The 21098-nt window shown below is 47.6% G+C and overlaps 3 protein-coding genes across 4 annotated transcripts; 2 read left to right on the top strand and 1 right to left on the bottom strand.

Moving 5' to 3' along the window:
• The first annotated feature begins 832 nt into the window (after positions 1-832).
• Positions 833-3835, top strand: LOC123140007 (protein COP1 SUPPRESSOR 2). The gene is made up of 6 exons (XM_044559738.1): positions 833-1067; positions 1144-1365; positions 1439-1553; positions 1656-1729; positions 2627-2784; positions 3151-3835. Exons 1-6 carry the CDS (start codon positions 994-996, stop codon positions 3321-3323), a joined length of 816 nt encoding a protein of 271 aa, XP_044415673.1. The 5' UTR covers positions 833-993; the 3' UTR covers positions 3324-3835.
• A 495-nt stretch (positions 3836-4330) lies between these two features.
• Positions 4331-6866, bottom strand: LOC123135188 (F-box/LRR-repeat protein At3g58980). 2 transcript variants are annotated; one of them, XM_044554272.1, is made up of 3 exons: positions 6463-6866; positions 5148-6038; positions 4331-4881 (listed from the first exon to the last, which is right to left on the bottom strand). In XM_044554272.1, exons 1-3 carry the CDS (start codon positions 6550-6552, stop codon positions 4876-4878), a joined length of 987 nt encoding a protein of 328 aa, XP_044410207.1. In that variant the 5' UTR covers positions 6553-6866; the 3' UTR covers positions 4331-4875. The 2 variants fall into 2 exon arrangements, with proteins under 2 accessions (XP_044410207.1, XP_044410208.1); XM_044554273.1 differs by having other exon boundaries at positions 5311-6038; positions 6463-6864.
• Positions 6867-7468: 602 nt separating this feature from the next.
• Positions 7469-17141, top strand: LOC123139757 (F-box/FBD/LRR-repeat protein At3g26920). Its single transcript, XM_044559474.1, has 6 exons — positions 7469-7546; positions 10677-11117; positions 15247-15460; positions 15584-16266; positions 16340-16495; positions 16737-17141. Exons 1-6 carry the CDS (start codon positions 7469-7471, stop codon positions 17139-17141), a joined length of 1977 nt encoding a protein of 658 aa, XP_044415409.1.
• Positions 17142-21098: the final 3957 nt, after the last annotated feature.

The raw sequence follows: 21098 nt of genomic DNA, 5'->3' as shown, positions 1-21098 counted from the left end.
AAAATCAAACTGCCAAGGACCATTATTCAAAACGTGTTTCCAATCCCCTTCGCAGCCAAAGTGAACGACAAAAATATTCGATCCCATATCACGAAACTTAGCTTCTTTGTGCAGCCCCAGGCCCTCGGCAGCGTGCGCTCAATAGCTGCTTTCTTGATAGGTTTAGCAGAGCATACCTTCCCCACTGCCGACCACCTGGATTTCTTCGAGCGTGAATGATCCTCCTCCTCAAAGACTAGACCATCAGCTTCCTTGTCCAGGAGAACCATCCCGCCGAGCCGTGCTGAAAGGCTCGCTGCTGGGTCGGGCGTATTACACCCAGCCAGCGACTTGAAAGTCCCCCGGCCAGATAGATCCTCCTTCCTCTTCGATGGCGTGGCCGCGGTGGCCGCCTTCTCCAAGTCTGGAGCCACTGATTGCCCCTGCCCCTGCGCAGTTGCCTTTCCGCTTCCCTTCTCCGCCATGGGCGCCGCTCCAAACAGAGAGCACCACCACCGACCCAGCGTCCAGGGAGCGCCGTCGCACCCCGAGATTCCGTCGGACCCTCACCACCCCCAGCAGAAAACCCTAACCCTAGCGTTGCAGCGCAGTCGCCTCACGATCGCCCGCAACCGCCTTAGCGCTTTCCCCGTGGTGGAACCTCCTGTAACCTTGCACATTTCCTCCCTATGTTGGGTTGTTAGATGTGTGCACGGCGGAGAAAACTCTGTCAACAACGAGGAATCCCTCCCTATCCCCCCCCCCCCCCCCCCCCCCCAATGAGAAAGCCCACCCCGGCCTATGGGCTTTAGGTAGCAGCGAGGGAACGGGCCCGAAGTTCCTTCTACCCACCGGTTCACTCCGACACGACGACACCTCAAAAAAAAAAAAAACTCCGGCACGACGACCCTAATCCGCTTCAGCATTCCACAAATCTCCACCCTCTCGCCGCCGGCGACTCCCGCTCCGGCAAGGAATCCCCACAAATCCCTCCGGCACCGGCGCGGGTTGACCATGGTAAAGAACTTCCGCAAGCGAAGCCTCGAGTCGGACGCCGCCGACAACTCCGACGACGAGGACACCCGCCGGTACCCTTCTGCCGCTCCCCCTCTCTTGCCTCGTTAGGGTTTCTTGCTGATGCCTCCTGCCCTTTACCCCCGGCAGCGTTGCTCTGGAGGAGGTCAGGTACATGCAGAAGCTCCGGGAGAGGAAGCTGGGCATCCCCGCGGCGTCCGTGGCCACCGGCGCCGCCGCCTCCGCCGCCACTGACGCGTCCTCTGCTCGGGGCCGAGGTGGCAGCGGGGCGGGGGCAGCGGGCGAGGAGGACCTCGTGCTTCAGGACACCTTTGCGCAGGAGACCGCTGTTACCATCGAAGACCCCAATATGTGCGTTGTTGCATCTGCCTCTGCTTATTCTTGCCAATCCGATTTTCAGAACTGACTTAAGCCTGGGTTGAAGGTTGAGGTATGTGGAGAACGAGCTGTTGAAGAAGAGGGGCAAGACGATTGAGGTCAACGACAAGGACGATAAGGACGAGGTGGATGAGCTCTATGTCGTGCCGGATCACCTGAAGGTTTGTTTGTGGCTGAACAGCTCTGTGATTCACTCCTCAGGGTGAGATTGTTCGCGGTGTCGTGGAACTGCAATGACATCGTGTTGTATTGGTTGCTTGTAGGTGAGGAAGAAGAACATGGAGGAGAGCTCAACCCAGTGGACCACTGGCATCGCTGAAGTTCAGCTGCCCATCGAGTGTGTGCTTGCACCCCTCTTTTTCCGTCTTTATTTAGAGTAAAACTTGCTAAAGTTATATTATTATGTTGGATTGAGAGGGGAAGGTGCCTAAAAGAAGTCTCAAGTGTTGTGTACTTGTTATTGTTGCCTATATCTATCAGTGAGGGAGAGTAATTTGCTACTGTTCAGAAATCTCTAGATAAGTGCATGAAACCTACTAGTTAATTCCCATTTGTGCAGATCAGTTATAACCTGTGCCAACTATTTGGTCCAATGGTCCATTGTCGACAAAGTTTCTTTGCTGGGTGCTGGCAGCTCTACTTCCAGTGGTTGCTGCATTTAATCAGCTAGATAGGTTTAATTTTTTGTGAACTCCAAGCATCCTATATTTTAGAGTTCATTTAGAATTTTATTTTTTGTTTTTCATGATCAGCAAAATCCTTGCTGCCAGAAGTCTAGGAAAACATACGGATCTCGTTTGGTGTTATTAAATGTGCTATGCATTTTATCCCTGTAATATCTACAATGCCAATTCAAGATTGCTTTGCAATGAGTTCAGTCTATCATGGCTAGTTTATTGATCTTCTTTGTCATTGATGCATGCTAAATAGGAACTGAACCTATTAAGTTGTGTAAGGATGCAGAAAACCTACAGACATATCTCTGCTGCACTAATGTTATTGTTGATATTCGAGGCCTAACAGCGTAGTATGTGGTTAATGTCTAGGTTAATAAATTTCTCCATGAGAATTTCTCGTGGATATAGGATTTTCAGTCATATAACCAGGTTTCGTGCTTACAATAATTCGATATTGGTGATATATTATATTTCTTGCTTTTTAAAATTGATCTTGGTGATCTCAAAAGATTTTTCTGTGAATATCATCACTAACAGAAACAATCGTCACATGATAGGTACAAATTGAGAAATATTGAAGAAACCGAGGCAGCTAAAAAGATGTTGCAAGAGAAAAGGCTTGCTGGTAAAACAAAATCAGATGCAAACATTCCATCAAGTTACAGTGCTGATTATTTCCATCGTGGGAGAGATTATGCTGAAAAATTGCGAAGAGGTTTGTATACTCTTACGGTCATTTCCTTAGTTTTATTTTCTTAGTGAGGATGTGTGTCACTGTTACATGAAATATTTATGTGCTTAAGGTCATTTCCTTAGTTTTATTTTCTTAGTGAGGACGTGTATCACTGTTACATGAAATATTTATACACTTAAGGTCATTAAAAATTGCACTACTGGTTAAATTTGCCTGCGTAACAATCTGTGTTTCTGCAAATTGAAGTCCCATGGAAAACCTAGTGGCAGTGATGCCATTTTAGTGCTATTATGTTGTTGAAATGCAGTCGGTGCCATGTTATTGATGTCACATATTTGTTATGTTTCTTCTCAATTTAAGGATACTAAACCATTGCTTACAATGCAGAACATCCTGAGTTGTACAAAGGTCAAGATTCACAAGCTAATGAAAATGGAGGCAAACCAACTGATAGTAACAATCCAGGTGGTCCACCTGCAGGACGTAGAGAAGCTGCTACCGATGAATTGTTGCTCGAGCGTTTCCGCAAGCGAGAAAAATTCCGTGTCATGCGAAGATAGCAATAGCTGACCGAGTAGGCTGTTGGCTTGGTGCTGTTGCCCTTTAAGCCGAAAACATGTTAGTGGCAACACATGACAGTCCTCCATATATGTGTTGGGTCATTCAGTGAACACCTATCACGCTGCCTTGGTTGGTTACTCTGCTTCTGCAACTCCTGTTATACAGAGGAGCTATGAAACAGACTTGAGTGGGTCTGTTTCCTTCATGCGTTGCATCAATCTGGAGGCTTCATACCGTTCGAGGACTTCACAGTGGATGTCAAATTGCAGGAGCCACTTTTGTTTTACGGATTTGTGACTCTCGCAAATTGTCCGCCTGCATGTTCATCTTGGTTCGAAGAAACTCTGTTCTCAGTTGTGCTCTTCTGCTATACTATGCACGAGCAGCATCTTGAGCCAAGGGGTGGTCGCAGGTCTAGTGCATTTTCTTATGTTCACTTTAGACTGAGTACACTTTGGCGTGGAATATACTTTCATCAATCTAGACTGGAAGCGCAATTTACTTGTGTGAATTGCTGGCAGCTTTTTTTGCAGTTCTGCTGCAGTATCTTCATCAGTCTCTGCCTCTGTTCAACCGTTTACACTTTCTGTTAACATAATAATAAGAGAAACTTCAACTGCCTCGGCGGACCTTCCCTGGCCGACCGCATTTTCCATTTTCTCAAATGACAGTGTAGTGGACCAGTCTTTAAAAGAGAAATAGACAAAAATTACATCACGTGAAACAATTTTTACGGGAAGATTTGTACAGGAGCTATTGGAGTTGCTCTAACACTTGATTAAACAAGAGTAAATTTGCAGTCAGCTTTGCCGCGATTTTTCTTGCTTTGCTTTCGGCCACAAGGCTAAAGTGTCAGCTTAAAAACATCCAAGTTTCCAAACCAGCACATGAGACGAACTAATTAACACATATAAAACATAAATCATTATGTGAACAAGGAACTCATTTTATGAGAAGGGGCGATTAAAACATAACACGCAATAGCAACTAAAAAAGTAGGTTCATCAAACAAAGGTCCATAGATACATTACTTCAGTCTACTGGCAATACAGTTCCAGTTAGACCATATAAAACAGTGTGCACCATTTCTTGACTGCCAAAGAAAACACACTTGATAACATAGGGAACTGTCCAGGTGTATGTATACTCTTGACCAGCCCAAAACATGGCATGCGCAAATACAAGTCAGCAACGCAATTTGGGAGACCTTCAGGCCGTCGACAAACCCGGCAAATGAATCCTTACACGCGAGCTGATCCCCATGCCCAATATGTTCTTAAGCAAGGCCAGCTGACTCTTTCTCTGCACATATATGCCCTTCCGCGCCGTGTGCTTACAGTACTTGAACGGGCGGCAGAAAGGGAAACAAATTGTTTGGAGATTAGCTGTACAAAACTTTACTACCTTGATGCATAGCTCCTCAAGGGACGGTGCACCTTGGAGAATGAACATTGCCCAATTCAGATCACATTCTTCAGAAATGTGGGTCAAAGTCACATGCCTTAATTTGTGGAACACCTGCCACAATTGATTTGGTTCTTCTGGTTTAACCTAGATCTGCAGAAGACAAAAATATGTTTGTTAACCTAAAGAACAGAACGTAGCGCTGGCGCGAAGAGGGAAACTTATACTTCCTCCGTTCCTAAATATAAGTCTTTATAGAGATTCTATTATGGGCTACATACGGAGCAAAATGGATGAATCTACACTCTAAAATGCATCTACATACATCCGTATGTGATTCATAGTGAAATGTCTAAAAAGACTTATATTTAGGAACGGAGGGAGTAGATGACTACAAGACTACTATCGCCTTCACTAACCTTTTCACACAGAAAGTTTAAAGTCAGTTCGCTTATGGTGGCTTTGCTAAGGAACTCACTTAACTTGAGCACCTTATGCCGTAAACGAGCCATATGAGTGATGCTCAGTGTCTGGAGCAGTGGGACATAATCTAAAGACAAAGGATCATGCTCAGAGACCCACCAAGAAAAAGTCAGCATCGTGAGCTTCGGCAGCCACTTAAGATCAACCCTCTCAAAATTACACCTGACAATCTCGAGTTCACGGAGTAGGGGGTGTGACACTTGTAGCAAAGACAGGAACCCCATGTCGCAGTTAAACAGGCGTAGGAACTCCAGTCGCTTGCATATACTGAAAATTTCAGGGAAGCCCGATGATTCAGCTAGCCTCAAATTTTCTAGCTGGAGTCGTGCAAGACCACTGAATGCGTTTGGACAGGCGTCAAGAAATGACTTGAACTGTTTCCCGTAAGCGAGAACATCATCGTCTGTGCATCGTTTGCCTTCCTTCATTGTAAAGAGAGTTAACTCCGCTGACCCAACCTTCTCCGTTACCATGGTGTTGGCAACAGTGTGGCCAATACTGAGAGTTCCATCGCCCAAGAAGAATCGCACACACAGGAGGTTAATGGTGCATAGACTTGTAGTCCTGCTTTCCAGCATGCTCCTGGTCGCTCCAAGCACGGTGGCATTGGCCCGAGCTACATCATCAGCGGTCAACCCTCTATTGCGCACATCGTCAAAGGGACCAACTGTTAATAAAATTTTGGAGAGCATAGTAGGAATCTGCTTCCACCGTCTGGCGAGGATTCTGGTTCTGGCAGCATCTGTGATGTCAAGTCGCCCTACAATATCGAGCAACACGCCATCAGGCAAATTGCTGAGCCGGTCTAGTTGATCTTCTTCCTCTGCCTGCATTTAGCATGGAATAAAATCAGAGTTGATTTCTTGCATCTCCTGGATGCTATGTGTATACAGATTTGCTAGAACTCATCTAGATGAGATATAATTTGGTCTCATTCACCTTTTATAGCCATTGGATGTGATGCTATAAGATGCGTGTGTGCTGACGTGGGTTGTATATGTTTTTGTTTTCAAGGTGAATGAGACCAAATTATATCTCATCTAAATGAGTTCTAGGGAGTACATGCTACCAAACAATATGTGATTTTTGCTGATTTCCAACAGCAAAACTGCAATTATGCTATTTTCCGCTCACACAAGATGCAATTTTGACCACTCGTTTCTAAACGATTCCTACTTTGTATCTGCAAGAGGATTTAGATGAAGAACTGTCTCAGGGGAAAATAAAATATCAACAGGATAAGTAAATCACCAGATTGGCTAGAGGGGTCCATCGGTTATAGCTGCTGAGGGCCTTGATGGATGGTCTGGCGGCCGGTCGCCGGCGAAGAGATCTCGACATCGCCTGAGTTGCTGATCGCGGTCACCCTGAAACTTGATGTCTATGGACCTGTTGATCGTCTTCCTCTTATAACTGGCGGGTACCGCGGCGCCGCCAGGCCAGATTTATAGCGAATTCGATTGTAGCCCGGGAAGGACTGCTTTGATTGCTTCCATTGCCGGATGCAGCTGGGAAAGGAGCGGGGAATTTGAGCAGCTGCTGCTTCGATTGGGGACCGCAGCTCCAAAGGGGGAGCAGCTCATTTGAGGCATCCGACGGCGACGGCGACAGCGCGAGGGGGGCCTCAGCACACGGCAGGCGGCGGCGCATAACTGACCTCCGATCCCCTTTTCTTCTTCTTTTTTTCGGCAGGAGAACGTTACAATTATGTATCTTTTCAGCGCTTTACGAGAAAGGGTTTCCCCCGCTTTGTATTACAAAGCAACCACCACGATACAACTCAGATAACATGGAGGTTATCGAAACCATGAACAATGAAGGACGGTCATCTAGTATAGCGGCGGCAGTGTTTGACGATTGTTATTTTTTAGCATGTGACTTTCCCATTACTAAATTTGAGCATTGTAATAGTGTAGCAAATAGGGTCGCACATGAACTTGCTAAGTTAGCTAGATTTTCTTCATTTTTGAACTGGTTTGAGGAGCCCTTGAGTGAAATTGTATCCCTCCTCATAAACAATGTACTTGTTATCGCAAATGAATAAAGTTTCTATGTTTCTTTTCAAAACAAAACAAAAACCACCACGATACAGCCAACTATAGATGCTGGGGCGGAAACAGCACAGTCACGCCCAAAAGAAACGGAAAAGAAAACAAAAAAGAAACAAATGCCAAGAACGGCGGATCAAAGAAAAACGAAGAAGCCTCGCGACCGCTGCGCCCACCGGAGACCTCCCGCCAAGCTCCACGACTCCGGAATGCCGGCACCAAGCAACACCTCCAAGAAGGGATGCGACGACGACGACGCTGCTGCGAAGGATTTCCCCCGGTACGCGGTGAGGGGATAGGAAGGGTCGCCCCGACGCCCTCCAGGAAGGACTGACGACACCCGTAAGCGCCGCCACGCCGGCATCGGCCAAGCCGACAGGGATTTCTCCCGATCCCAACCCACCCCTCAGGCGCTCCGGAGTGCACCACCAAACCGACCACCACCCTGCGCCAGCACGGACGTGAAGCTTCCGCGCCGTCTCACCACGGCACCACGAAGTAGGGTCTGCACAACGATGAGGAGGAGCCGGGACTAGGGCAGCAGCACCGTCGGTACGCGGGAGGGCTCAACCTCCACAGCCAACGACGGTAACCGACCGGACGCAATAGCAGGGGCAAACCAGACCCGTGGGCACACAGGTCCGGCTGAGAGCTCAGATGCCCGTAAAGCCCTCGCCTTTGCGCTGCAAAAGACGTGCCAACGGCGCCACCGCCCGCCGTCCGAGCCGCTCCACCTCATCACCGCGCGGAGAGCAGCGAGGCAACGCCAAGACCGGCCCGCTAGGACCCAGATGGGGCCCATAGGGCCCAGATGTGGGCCGGGTTCGCGTCTCCGGCCGACCTGCGCCATCCCGCCGCCTCGCCGCCAAAGGGCGTCGCCACCACCGCGACAGGTCGCTGCCAGCCGCCACCAGGACGCCGTAAGCCAAGGAACACCGCCGCCGGAAACGCCGCCCGAGCCGAGAATCCGCGTCGGGGAAGAGCAGGGGGCCGCCACCGCCAGCCAGGCCACGGAACGGACTAGGCGGCGCGGAAGGGGGGCCGCCCCGGTCGACCCGCTCGAGGGAGGGGGCAGGGGGGCGACGCGGGGGGGGGGGGGGGGTACGGGGAGGAGGAGGGGAGGGGGAGTGGGGTGGGGAAGGCGCTGGGGCGCCCGCGCCGGCGGCGGGGGAAAACCCTAGCGGGAGGACGAGAGGAGCGGGTCGCGGGATCAGCTTGGTCGTTCCATTTCAGCGCTTTCAGACCATAAACATTTTCAGCCGTTGGGTCTTTACTTAGATGCATGTCCATCGTTTGATTTACTGTCAACTCCACTCTCTCTCCTTTTTTAACCTAGGAGCTTTATTGATTATACTCAGAGGTAACATATTGGCGGGTAATACATCCACGAAGGGATTCCAGAGCAAAGTTAATCCAGAGACCTTCGACAAACCTCACTCGCTTGTTCAGCGCGGAGGTGGCGCAAAGGTCGCTCGGGGGATGCAAAGGAGAAAGTTCTATGCGGCAGTTGAATGCCCGCGCGGCTCGCAAACCTCTTTTTACCGGTGGCGGGACATACCGGTGGATTCTAAACCAATAAAATATTGCCACCTCAAAAGCTGTGGGACCACATGCATGTACACGCCAAGTATTCTCATATTTGCATGGCTTGTACCGGTGCAATCCCTGCTAAGGAGTCCACGATCGTGACTGCAATGGGTGTTGTCCTTTTTTTACCCCATTCCAAAGCAGCTAATTTAATAATTAGTCTAAATTAGGAAATCCAATTAGCTTAATATTAATCCCTTTTTTCTAATTTGATTTCACTTAGAGATATTTTTTTAAAAATATATTAATAATTTTAAAAACTAAATCCAATTATTTCAAAGAACCACTTCCAAATATCTGAAAATAATTGATTTCGCTCATTTCAAAAACTAATTTTAATTCTTTCAGAAAACAAATCTCACTTATTTCAAAATACTAATTTCACTTATTTCCAAAAACTGATTTCAATAATTTCAAGAACTCATTTTCACATTTCACACATTGAAACAGTTTCGGCCATGTAAACATATTTCACGTGTACTCTAGTAGAAAACTTGAATGTAAAGCCATGTAAACGAACTTGGTCACATGTAACCCTATCCCTCATCCACATATATAAGGAGATGTAGGGACCTCCCAAGTGTGCGGCCAATATCTCCAACTGATCCAATCTCTCCACCAGACAAACACACTAAAACAATAAGACATGCTGGATGTAGGGTATTACCTCCCCACGAAGGCGTGAGCCCGGGTAAAACCCACCTCCCGTGTGTATCCTATTCTAATCTTGTATGGCGTGCCCCCATGAGTAAGCCTATGCAGGTATTTGCTGATTTTTGCACCGTCGGCATGTACCTTGCCGATATAGAGATATGACTCGAGAGCAAAGGCTTCGCTGAAGGCCAACGCCTCCAGCGTCTCGGCCTGCACCATGTCCTCTAAAAAACGGTTATGCACTGTTTTGGGGCACCTATTGAGATGCTCTTAGCCAAAGGTGGCCAAATGGGTCGGTCTTGGCATGATAGCCCGATAGCCCGCATGCCTGGCTTGACACATTTATAATCGGGCCTTGGCGGTACATGGCCCGCCCAGGGCCTTGTCTGGGCACATTCGTGTAACACTCCAAAAATTTTCATTTGGTTTTCTACAAATTCTTTAATTAATGGGAAGGAGGTTATTTAAATTTTTCTTAAAAGCCTCTCCTTCTCAAAAACTTTTCTGACAAATATTTTATGTGTGCTTCTCAACCTTGATTTTTGGTCTTGAGGGTTTTTTATTTAGTGTTGACTCAACACAAATAATTTTGGAAAGTTTTTGAAATACTTTTCATTAAAAATAATTCCAATAAAATTATGGATTTATTCTTCCCCATGGCCTATGTAAATAATTTTCTTCTAAAACCCACCTCCCTACTTTGGGTCAAGCCAAGCATCAATCTCCAGCAAGTTTCAACTGTCCCTAAATTTTATTTCTATTTATTTTATCTCAAAATCTTTTCTGTCATTTATTTTGGACCTTAGAGTTTTCCAAAGGAACTGCCAGATTTCCTTTGAGTTTTGACTCCAAGTAAATTCCTCTGACTAGTCCTTAGCACCCTCAACCAAGATCCATCAAGATCCACTGGTCCAGAATTCAAATTTTTCAAAATGTGCTTGCTGCAAGTTTGGATCAGATTTGCCATTTTTGGTGAAATTCATTTGTTTTCTTTTCCTAAAAATCTGAGAAAAATCAGGCAGCCTCTAGATGCATCAAGAGACCACCTCACCAAGTCCCAGCTCCAGAAAAATTTTCCACATGCCAAAATCATTTCGTCGAACAGTTGGTGTGCATTGTTTCTAGCAGTTTCAGAGTTCAGTGTTTAGTTTCAGTCGGCAGTGTCGTTTTCTTCAGAGCACGGCGTCGATCTCGCCAGTGACTGCAGTGGCACCTTGCTCCCTGTTCCCCCTCCTTATCCAGTGCGCCGCACTGTTGCCTGGACGGTTGCGAGCGTCGGCGGTGAGCTGGCAGAGGTGCATCGCCCCCGTGAGCGGCGGCTACAGCACTCGCTGCGGCTGCCAGAGAGGCGCAGCGTGGGACGACGCCGTCCAGCACCTCCCACACCACCAGAAGCCTCCGCGTGGCCGTCCCCTGCTCTATGCACGCTGTAGCACCGTCGCCGTGGCATGGAACGCGCAGAGCGCGCTCCCTGCCGCCGACGTGCCCCGTGAGGCCATTTCGTCGAAGACTTGGCGTATCGCCCAAGTTGTGCCAAGGTTAGACGTTGAACGGAACCAGTGGACCAACGCGATGATGCCCAATCACCTAAACCGCCTGACCATCCACTGCCTCGCCGTAATCACTCGCCGGAGTTATCCCGTTTGCGGCAACCGCCTCGGGCCGGCTATAAATAGCGACCTCGAGCTCGCCTTCGACCCAGCACCACCCTCCACCTCACCAGAGCTGCGCCCAGCCACTAGGAAGACCTCAGGGAGGCCTTCTTCCCCGACTCCGGCCGCCCCGATCCGCTTCGGGCTCCGGCAAGATTTGCTCGAGTGCGTGCACCCCCGCTTCTCAAACTGTACCAATAACATCCTAGTGCACCCGCTCCACTAACCCGCGCCCCAATTTGAAGGTTGCAGCCCTCCCCAGCAAGATCCACCACCGCCCGAACCACCGTCTGCCGGAGTAGAGGCCGCCGTCGACGTGGTGCTCGCCGACGACCAACTCCACCACCCACAGGTGCGGAAGAGCTCCGTGAACCCGCAGGTACCCTCCTTTCCCCTTACCTCGCCGTGGATCGACGCCGGCGACCAACGCGGCCTTCGGGCGCTGGTGTACTCTGGTTCAGTTTTTAAACTTGACAGGTGGGACCCCCTCGTCAGCCTCTCCTCTTCTGTTGAAACGTTTTCTGAAAACGCCTTCGGGCAAAGTACGCTTCTCCCTTGGGCTGGCGTAGTTTTAACCGAAGCGTTTTCTATTTTTATAAACTAACCCCTGGAAACTTTCTGTTTCATTACAGAAAAGCCCCTGGACTAAAACCTTTATAACTTTTTAACAAAAGATTATTTTTAATTGATTCTTTTTCTGTCATCTTTATTTTTCTGTCTAGTTTTTTTTATCATATTTATTTGAAAAAAATTTGGAACAATTTTTATTCACACACGGTATTTACGTTAGTATGCGATTTCTTTATACCGTAGATACTGGAGGAGGTGACGGAACCGCAAACTTCGCCGAGCTAGACTCCGACTATTCCGAACCAGGCAAGCATGTTTGAACCTTTGATATGATAAGTGCTTTTCATGTTTGCTTGAGTGGTTTCACATGGCATGTTTATGTGAACGTCGGTGAAGGTTATATTTCATGTAAAAGAAGCCACGGGTGAACTTCGATATTGATGTGTTCTTATGATGGTGATATAACCTGATCATGTGGTGGCATGGTAGGTTGCAAGCTGGTATTGTTGAAGCATGCCAGTTTTATGTCAACCGTTAAACACCAGTATTAACGTGGATCAAGTCCCGATCCCGTTCGTTTCCCCCTTCGTGCTGCCACATGTTTTCTGCAAAGAGTGCGGTTTAGTAAGCTGCAAACCTCTTTCCTTGTACACACCAAACAGAGGGACCGCGATGAGGGTTCCATGACCCTGGATTAAAGCCCGTCATCCGGTCAGGGGGCATGGGTGTTTCCGGTTGGGACCGAGAGGGGGGCACCCCTTAGAGAGCGCGATATAAATTTGATCCCATGCTATTCGAGGTTGTGGCCTCCCCGTCTTAAAGTTTATCTTGAACGTTGCCTAGGGTGATTCCTGGCAGCGGAATGTGGAATGGGTGTGTACTGGTTAGATGTGTTTCTTCTAAAATACCGTAAACGGAACTAGTCCTTGTGACTACTGAAATCCGTTGGTTGTGGTTAAAGAGTACAAACTCTGCAGAGTCAAAACCATTCGAGTATCCATGTCCACGATCAAGGACTTGAACAGCATCTCAGTGTCAGTGTCAGTCTCAGTGTCGATCTCGGTGTCAACACCAGTGTCAGTCTCCGGAGCATAAGCATGAAAACTGAGAGTGGTAAACCCGGCTGAAAGTTATTCCTGTGAATGGACTAACCCGTTTATTATTATGTGCTGAGTATTCCCTTAGGATGATTTAAATTCATGAATTGCTTGAAATTCGAACGATAAAATATAAGCCCTTTATGTGATGGCGCTCAGACGTCCGACTGTGGCACTCTTGTTATTTACTTTCGATATAAGCCCTTTTTGCGATGTCGCTCAGACGTCCGACTGTGGCACCCTTGTTATTTACTTTCATTATAAGCCCTTTTCGAGATGTCGCTTAGACGTCCGACTGAGGCACGCACTGTCATTTACATTTCAATATAAGCCCTTTATGTGGTGTCGCCCTGACGCCCGACTGCGGCATGTTATTTTATTTTTACCTTTCGAGGCGTCGCTTCAGACACCCGATCGGTCTTCTGCTATTCTTATTGGGATTTCGGGAGGACTACCGCCTGACTTTCTTTTTATTTTACATGCAGTGCAATTTATTATCTGAGTGCGCATTACTAATCTGCTCATGTGCATCATGTTTGCATTTGTTATATCTTATGTCCAAACTATCTTGCGAGTACATTCAAGGTACTCACCTGGCTTGTTGATTTGGCCAGATGTCGACGAAGGCGATCTTATGGACGAAGAGTTCGATAGCGAGTCTGACGCCTAGAGGAGTCCCAGTCAGTCCCGTGCGATCCTGGAATTGGTCACTTGTTTTATAAACGCTTCCGCTACCCAAATAAAATCATCGAGCCTCACTCCGACGCTTGATGAGCTGTAAGATTTTGGAGTCATGTCACCCACTTCACTGTGACATATCCACCACCGCTTTTATTACGAGTCAGTAGTTATGCCACCATACCCTTGTGTCATATCCGCCTTTATGTATAATATAGGCGTGCTTGTAATAAATTGTTGAGCAGCCTCAGCTCAACCTTGTATAATATTTAGTACTTCTGGATTTCTGTATCAAGGATTTGTCCACCAGTAAGGAAGATTCTTCTGTACTGGCACATACAAGGGTTGGTTTCTCAATAAACGTTTTATTGGAAAACCGGTCCTGACAGTTCGCTAGCACGACACGACCCGTTCACCTTTTCAAAGGTTTTTATATATTAGTCCCTGAAAACAACCAAAATAGGCCGATTTTAGGCTAAACATGCCAATGGTCCGGTCCGTTACCTTGGTGACGTGCCTGGGCCAGAGAGCGTGGCACGAGTCTGGCCCGGCACAACCCACCTAGTACATGGGTCGGCCCATTTAGTCCGGGCCGGTCTGGGCCATGTCATGCCGACCCATCTGGCCAGGTTTGCTCTGAGCCCATCCGTGCCATCATTTCTCTCCATCGCAGGCCGCCCCTCACCTAGAGTTTCACCCTGTTTAAAAAAAACCCTAGGGTTTCACCCTTCTAAAAAAACCCTAGGTTTTTACAATATCCTTAACAGCACGTTTGGTTGGGGGTAATTGGAGTTAGGGAATATGAATTGAAGGGGTATGAGCTTTGGTTAGGGGAATTGGGAATTCATAAGGGAATAGTCATGGGGCTTGAGACTCCAACTCCCACCATTTTATTAATAAGGGAGGGGAACTTATATTAACTTTCCTTGTCTAGGCGCCGTCAACTCCCACGAACCAAACAAGAAAATATAGTTTCTTCTCAAATGCTCTCACATAATTCCTATCATACGCCATACATAGAATTAGAAATAAAACAACTCATCCCATATCTAATCTCAATACAACTCACTGCTCTAAGCTCCCATTCGCCGCCGCAGGCCGCCCCTCCCACCTAGGGTTTCACCAGAGAGCAAAGGGGCCGCCGCCTGCCGTGCTTGAGCAGCGGCACCCAAATAAGCAGCTCCTCCTTTGGGAGCCGCACTCCCCAATCGAGGCAGCGGCAGCTCCATTTCGAAGCTGCTCATTTCCGAGTTGCAACCGGCAATCGAATCAACTCTTTCGAATTCCGTCTCCGAGTTTTCCATTGGTGGCGAGAACCTGGCGGCACCCGCCAATCTTCGGAGGGGACGCGCAACAACTCTAGGCAATCAGTTTTCAGACTGACCGGCGGCAGCTCCGGCGATGGCGAGGACTTGTCGCCGGCGACGGGCTGCCAGATTGATGGCCAAGCCATCCGGTTCGACCATGGGGGTGTGTTCCTTGTCCTCCCCTTCCTCTGAATGTCTTATTTTATCTTAGCAACCAGGGTCAAATTTCAGTCTTTCAGACAGCATCAAAATCTACCTTTTTTGGTATAAATAAAATAAAACTTGTGTCATCGTTTTAAGTAGATCAAAGCTGTATCTTTGCGACAGTGGCCAAATTGTATCTCTGAGACAATCAAACTTGCACTTTTGAGACTTATCATCAATATTGCATATTTGATTGTACCGTGATATCAACTCTGATTTGTTTTGGTGTCAAATGCAGAAAGGCAATCCAGATGATAGGATCAGCAGCTTGCCCAATGGCATCCTTGTCAACATTCTCGACCGACTCGATGTCCGCGCCGCTGCGAGAACCAGTGTCCTCTCGAGACGGTGGAGTCAGCTGCCTGCCATGCTCTCGCGGTTTACAATCAGTGCTTGGGACCTCCTGCCTTCAGAAACTAAAACCAGCTTTTGCAATGCTGAATTGGTTCGGACGACCGCTGCAGCTGTGGCCAAAGATTTGGCCAATGCAGCAGTGTCCAATGCTGAATTGGTTCGGAGGATCAATGCAGCTGCGGCCAAAGCCTTGGCCGATGCAGCAGCTGTAGCCAAAGTTGTGGCCAATACAGCTGTGGCCAAAGTGACAAAGAGCATACTGGCACGCAGGGATCCGGGTGGATGGCCCATTCGTCTCTTGAGCATGACGTTCTACTTGATAGACGATGTCCCCATATCAGTCGGGCATGCTGTTGGCAATGCCATGGCAACATGCAAGGTTGAGAAGGCCGAATTCACTGTTCTGACAGAGAAGGGACGCCTAGAGTGCACCATTGACGATTTGGTGAAATACGGGGCACGGTTTGTGTCATTTTTTAATGAGTGTATGGATACATTTGCTGGTCTCACGTGCCTCTACCTGGCGAATTTGAGATTTGCTGAATCAGACTTCGTCTCCAACATCCTCGTCACTTGCAAGCGATTAAAACATTTAGGTTTTCTCAATTGCGACACAGAGAATTGGATAGCGTTCCAAATTGAACACGCAGAACTCAGTGAGCTCAGTATTGTCAATTGCCGTTTTGACGTGGTCAAACTCGACTGGGTTCCGAAGCTCACTTGGTTGGTGTTTGAGTTTTGGATGTCTTTCAAAGAACCACCACTGTCATTTGGCTATGTCCCATTGCTCAATGTTCTGAGTGTTTCAAATGTTGCTCTTAGTTGGCATGAAATGGTCGAGTTAAGTACATTTCTTCATGAGACCTCTGTTCGAGACCTGAGCTTGGGGTTTAAATGCGAAAAGGTAAGTCAGGATGATTGCTTTGTTCTGTCTTCACTTGTTCTCTACTCATCCTATCATGTGCTTATTGTTGCAGATTTGGGTTCAACCAGAGTGTCTGACCAGATGGCTGGCATCTGTGTTTCACCAACTAAGGATTGTCAATCTTGTTGACATTCCTGAAGGGTATGATCTCACCTGGACAATGTTTATTCTGGAAGCGGCGCCGTCCCTGGAGGAGTTCTACATGACGGTGTGTTCTTACTGAAACCTTGTTCTATTATTTTATTTTTTCTGATGAGGGGTGACTCTACTACTCGACTGTATGTTCTTCTTACCAACAGCCTGTTCTATTATTCTCTTCTGTTTGAGGGGTTTCTCTATTATATCTCCATTGCATGGTTGCACGCTTGTGCTTTCACTTGGAGCACGTCTGCCCGTGTATGCAAAATTAACCTGTTCCGTCTACCTTTGTCCTACGGGTGGTAATGTAGGTAATGGATCATCCTTGTGGCATGCAAATGGATCAGGAGAAGAGGAAGGCGAAGTCGTACAGCGAGCACAAGGGTGTTGAGTGGGAATCACCTACATCAAATTTCAAGCACCACCGCCTGACCAAACTAATCATCTTCTGTTTTCAGTCTGAAGACTACATGGTGAGTCATGTCAGGCGTGTCTTGAAAGCGGTGGTGAATCTAGGGGATGTGTACCTATATGATAGACTGACATGCAGCAAGTGCCGAGGCGTGGAACCTCTAAATCCGATAAGGTTCCCGGAGACAAGTAAGCACATGTGTTGGGTGGAGAAGCAAATCAGAAGGGGTATCGAATCACTTGCCACAATCCACTTCCTGACTACTGCTAAAATAAGGGAGGATCATGTTTCAAGGATAGGGTAGTGTTTTCCTTGGAAGATTCTTTGTGTGGGTTCTGAAGGCATTAGAGGCAGTTTAGTTAATGTTGTAGTACTTATTTAGAGAAAGTGGTCAATTCTGCATATGGTTGTACGCCATGACTGATGGCTAAAAGGTTTTGGTTTTGCTGATGGTCAGGTGCCTAAAAAAGAGTTTTGTTTTAGTCGAATCTTTTTTATCATTTTTTTACTGTAAGTCGAATCCTTTTGTCAAGGCAGCAGCAGCCGGCTCGGTTTTGTTCCAGTTGTCCTTTTTTTTTCTAGGTTTTTTTAGACAAACTCCGAAGCTTTTTATTCCGACGTCACAATGTTTACAGGGACGAAAGAAAGACCGCCCGGCTGTCCCAACCAAACATGTCGGCCAGCCGGAAGGGATAATGCATGCTTCGCGAGCTTGTGAGTCTCGATATTCGAGCTCCTAAATTCGTGAGAAATATTACAAACTTGGAAAGATAGCGTATGCTCTATTATTTCATGTATAATTGCTCCATACGCTGCCGGATTCTTCTGTTGGATATCTTGTACCACCACCTTCGCATCGGAAGCCACCTGGATGTTTGTCACGTTCAAATCATCAGCTAGAGCTAGAGCCTCCCTGATCGCCATGCATTCGAGAGTCGCCGGTTCTGAAATACCTCTAAAGACCACAGCCGAAGCTCCCAAGAAATTTCCGTCTGAATCTCTAGAAATCGCTGCTACAGCTCCATGTCCTCTTCCTCTCCCCATTGCAGCATCAACATTAAACTTTGCCAGCCCTCCAGGTGGAGCGATCCAACCTGATCGTCGTGGCGCAGGTCTTGCAATCTGCCTCGAGTTGATGGACTGCAGTGCGTTGAGTTCATTCACGTAAGAATGTACAAATGCTTGGACAGAAGACGGGCTTTGATAGATGTGCTCATATATTGCCTTGCAGTGTGCTCCCCACGGTGCCCAAAGAGTGACCACAAAGTTTGTAAACTCATCATGAGATAGCGCCTCTTGCATGGATAAAAGCCACCTCTTCGGATCCAGTTCCTCGTTTCTGTTCAGCACATCAATAATGTGTTCAGAAGACAGCGCCCATGTGCTTCGAGAGACAGTGCATTTTAACAGCGCGTGCCTCCAAGTATCTTCGGCCCCGCATAGGCAACACGCGGCCGAATCCGCCATGTTTCGGTGATGCAACAGTACGCCTAGCAAATCTCCACAGGAAGATCTTGAGTTTCGAAGGTACCTTGATTCCCCAAAGCTTTGTCCAACCATCGCCATCAGCGTTTGTGTGAGAAGACCCATCTTGCTCATATAACCAAGCTTCACGACTCAATTTTCTCTGTTGAATCATCCTATAGGCAGTTCTCACCGAGAATATCCCCCGCCGGTCTTCACTCCATGCCCAAAAATCTTCAATCTGTCTGGTGCAAAGAGGGATCTGCAATATTGCCTCCGCATCAATCGGTATAAAGGTTGACCGAACTAGCTGCTCATTCCACGAGGATGTAGCGTGGTTGATTAGTTCTGACACTTTCTATGGCGGATGTTGAACAAGAGATGTGATCGGTCTCTTCATAAGTGAGCTAGGTAGCCAATTGTCAAGCCATATGTCAGTAGTTTCACCGTTTCCAATTCTCCTTGCTAGTCCTTGCACCATAATGTCTCTCCCGTCCAGAATAGCCCGCCAGATCTGTGATGGATGGTGGCCCAATTCTGCTTCAAACAAAGATACGTCCGGAAATAAACGCTCTTGAGAATGCGTGCGCTCAAGGATGTAGGGTTTTGGAGCATACGCCATGCCTGTTTGGACAGTAGTGCCAAGTTAAAAATTTTCAGGTCCCTAAAGCCAAGCCCACCAAGATGTTTCGGCTTCATCACCTCGTCCCAGGAAACCCAGCTTGGCTTGCGTTTTCCTTGCTTACTCCCCCACCAAAACTGCCTGATCAAGGAAGTGACACTCTCACATAAACCCCTTGGCAGACGGAAACATGACATAGAAAACACCGGTATCGACTGCGCCACTGACTTGATAAGCACTTCCTTTCCTGCAGCTGACAATATTTTTTCCATCCAGCCTCTGATCTTCTCCCATACTCGGTCTCTCAAGTACCTAAAGGTGCCATTCTTTGAATGCCCAACATCCGTGGGCATCCCCAAATACCTGTCGCTGAGGGATTCATTCTGAACATTGAGAGTGGTTTTGATGCTTTCTCTCATGCCCTGCGGGCAGCCTCCGCTGAAAAAGATAGATGATTTCTCATGATTTATGCGCTGTCCTGAAGCCAAACAGTAGTGCTCTAACAGGTTTGATACTGTAACAGCCCCTTCAACACTCGATTTAAACATCAGCAGGCTATCATCAGCGAAAAGGAGATGGTTCACGACGGGCGCCGTGGGTGCCACCTTGATCCCTTCTAGCTGAGACGACGAAGAACTGGATTTCAGTAGGCACGAAAGGCCCTCTGCTGCGATTAAAAAGAGATATGGGGATATCGGATCTCCCTGCCGAATACCTCTGGATGGATAAAAAGTGTCTAGTCTCTCACCATTAAAAAGCACCGAGAACGATACTGACCGCACCATGTTCATGATGATTTGTACCCAGGCTGGAGCGAAGCCCAGTTTGATCATTATCGCCTGCAAGTAGTCCCACTCTAGTCTGTCATATGCTTTCATCATATCGAGCTTGAGGGCACAAAAGCTATTAACCTTGGCTTTGCTGCGCTTCATAAAGTGAAGGCACTCATAAGCACTAATGATGTTATCTGTAATATGTCTTCCTGGCACAAAGGCCGACTGCTCCTCTGAGATGATCTCTGGGAGAATCTGCTTCAATCTGTTTGCAATCACCTTGGACGCAATCTTGTATAACACATTGCATAAACTAATCGGCCGGAATTGAGTTAGCAAAGTTGGATTCATTACCTTTGGGATGAGAACCAAAACAGTATCATTAATGCTTTCTGCACTCTCCTCTCCCCGAATTATCCTCAGCACTACCTCCGTCACCTCAGCGCCACATATCTCCCAATGATGTTGATAGAAATGAGCTGGAAAACCATTGGGGCCGGGCGCTTTGGTTGGAAACATCTGAAAGAGGGTTGTCTTAACTTCTTCCTCCCTGTACGGTGCAACGAGAAGATCGTTCATCTCTGTTGAGACCTTAGTTGGTACACAATTGAGGACCGTTTCCATGTTGCTAACACCCTCCTAAGTATAAAGAGATCTATAGAAATCATGTACCATTGCTTTGAGTTCGTTCAAGTCATCAGTCAGAGTCCCAAGAGAATTTTGCAGGGCCTTAATCATATTTTTCTTCCTCCTAATGCTTGCTCTCAAGTGGAAAAACTTCGTGTTCCTGTCCCCCGCCGTGAGCCACTCTACCCTGGACCGCTGCCTCCATAGAATTTCCTCTCGATGGTAAAGCTCTACTAGATTTTCATTAATCTTCAACTCCACATGAGATGGTGTAGTTCTGCTTGGGTCTGCACGAAGTTTCTCCAACTCCCCTTTTAATCTCCTGATCTCTTTCCTCACGTTACCAAAGGTCTCATTATTCCAGCGCCCTAAATCAAGTGATATCGCCTGAAGCTTAGCTCGTAAGCCTTCTGCTCCGTTACTGACTCCGCCTCCCGTCCATGCTGAGTTAATAGTATCGTTCCAGGTTTCATGCCCTTCCCACATGACTTCATACATGAAGGATTTTTGCCGCCGTCCGCTTCGATGATCTCTATTCGGACGCATTAAGATTGGACAGTGATCAGAAGTCGCCGCCGTCAAGTGTGTCAAATCAGCTAACGGAAACCTTGCTCGCCAATCACAACTGACCAGCGCGCGATCCAGTCGGACCCTAGTATAGGATCCTCCCCGTACCTTCTTTTCAAAAGTCCAAAAACGGCCATTATAGCCTATGTCCAGCAACATGCACACGTCTACTGCCTCCCAAAAACTCTGTATATGTGCGTTGCTCTGC

Source organism: Triticum aestivum, chromosome 6B, assembly GCF_018294505.1.
Source record: "Triticum aestivum cultivar Chinese Spring chromosome 6B, IWGSC CS RefSeq v2.1, whole genome shotgun sequence".
In the NCBI taxonomy this organism is placed as follows: Eukaryota; Viridiplantae; Streptophyta; class Magnoliopsida; order Poales; family Poaceae; genus Triticum; species Triticum aestivum.
The sequence above is the reverse complement of the archived record's forward strand: the minus strand, read 5'-3'. Positions and strand labels throughout refer to the sequence as shown.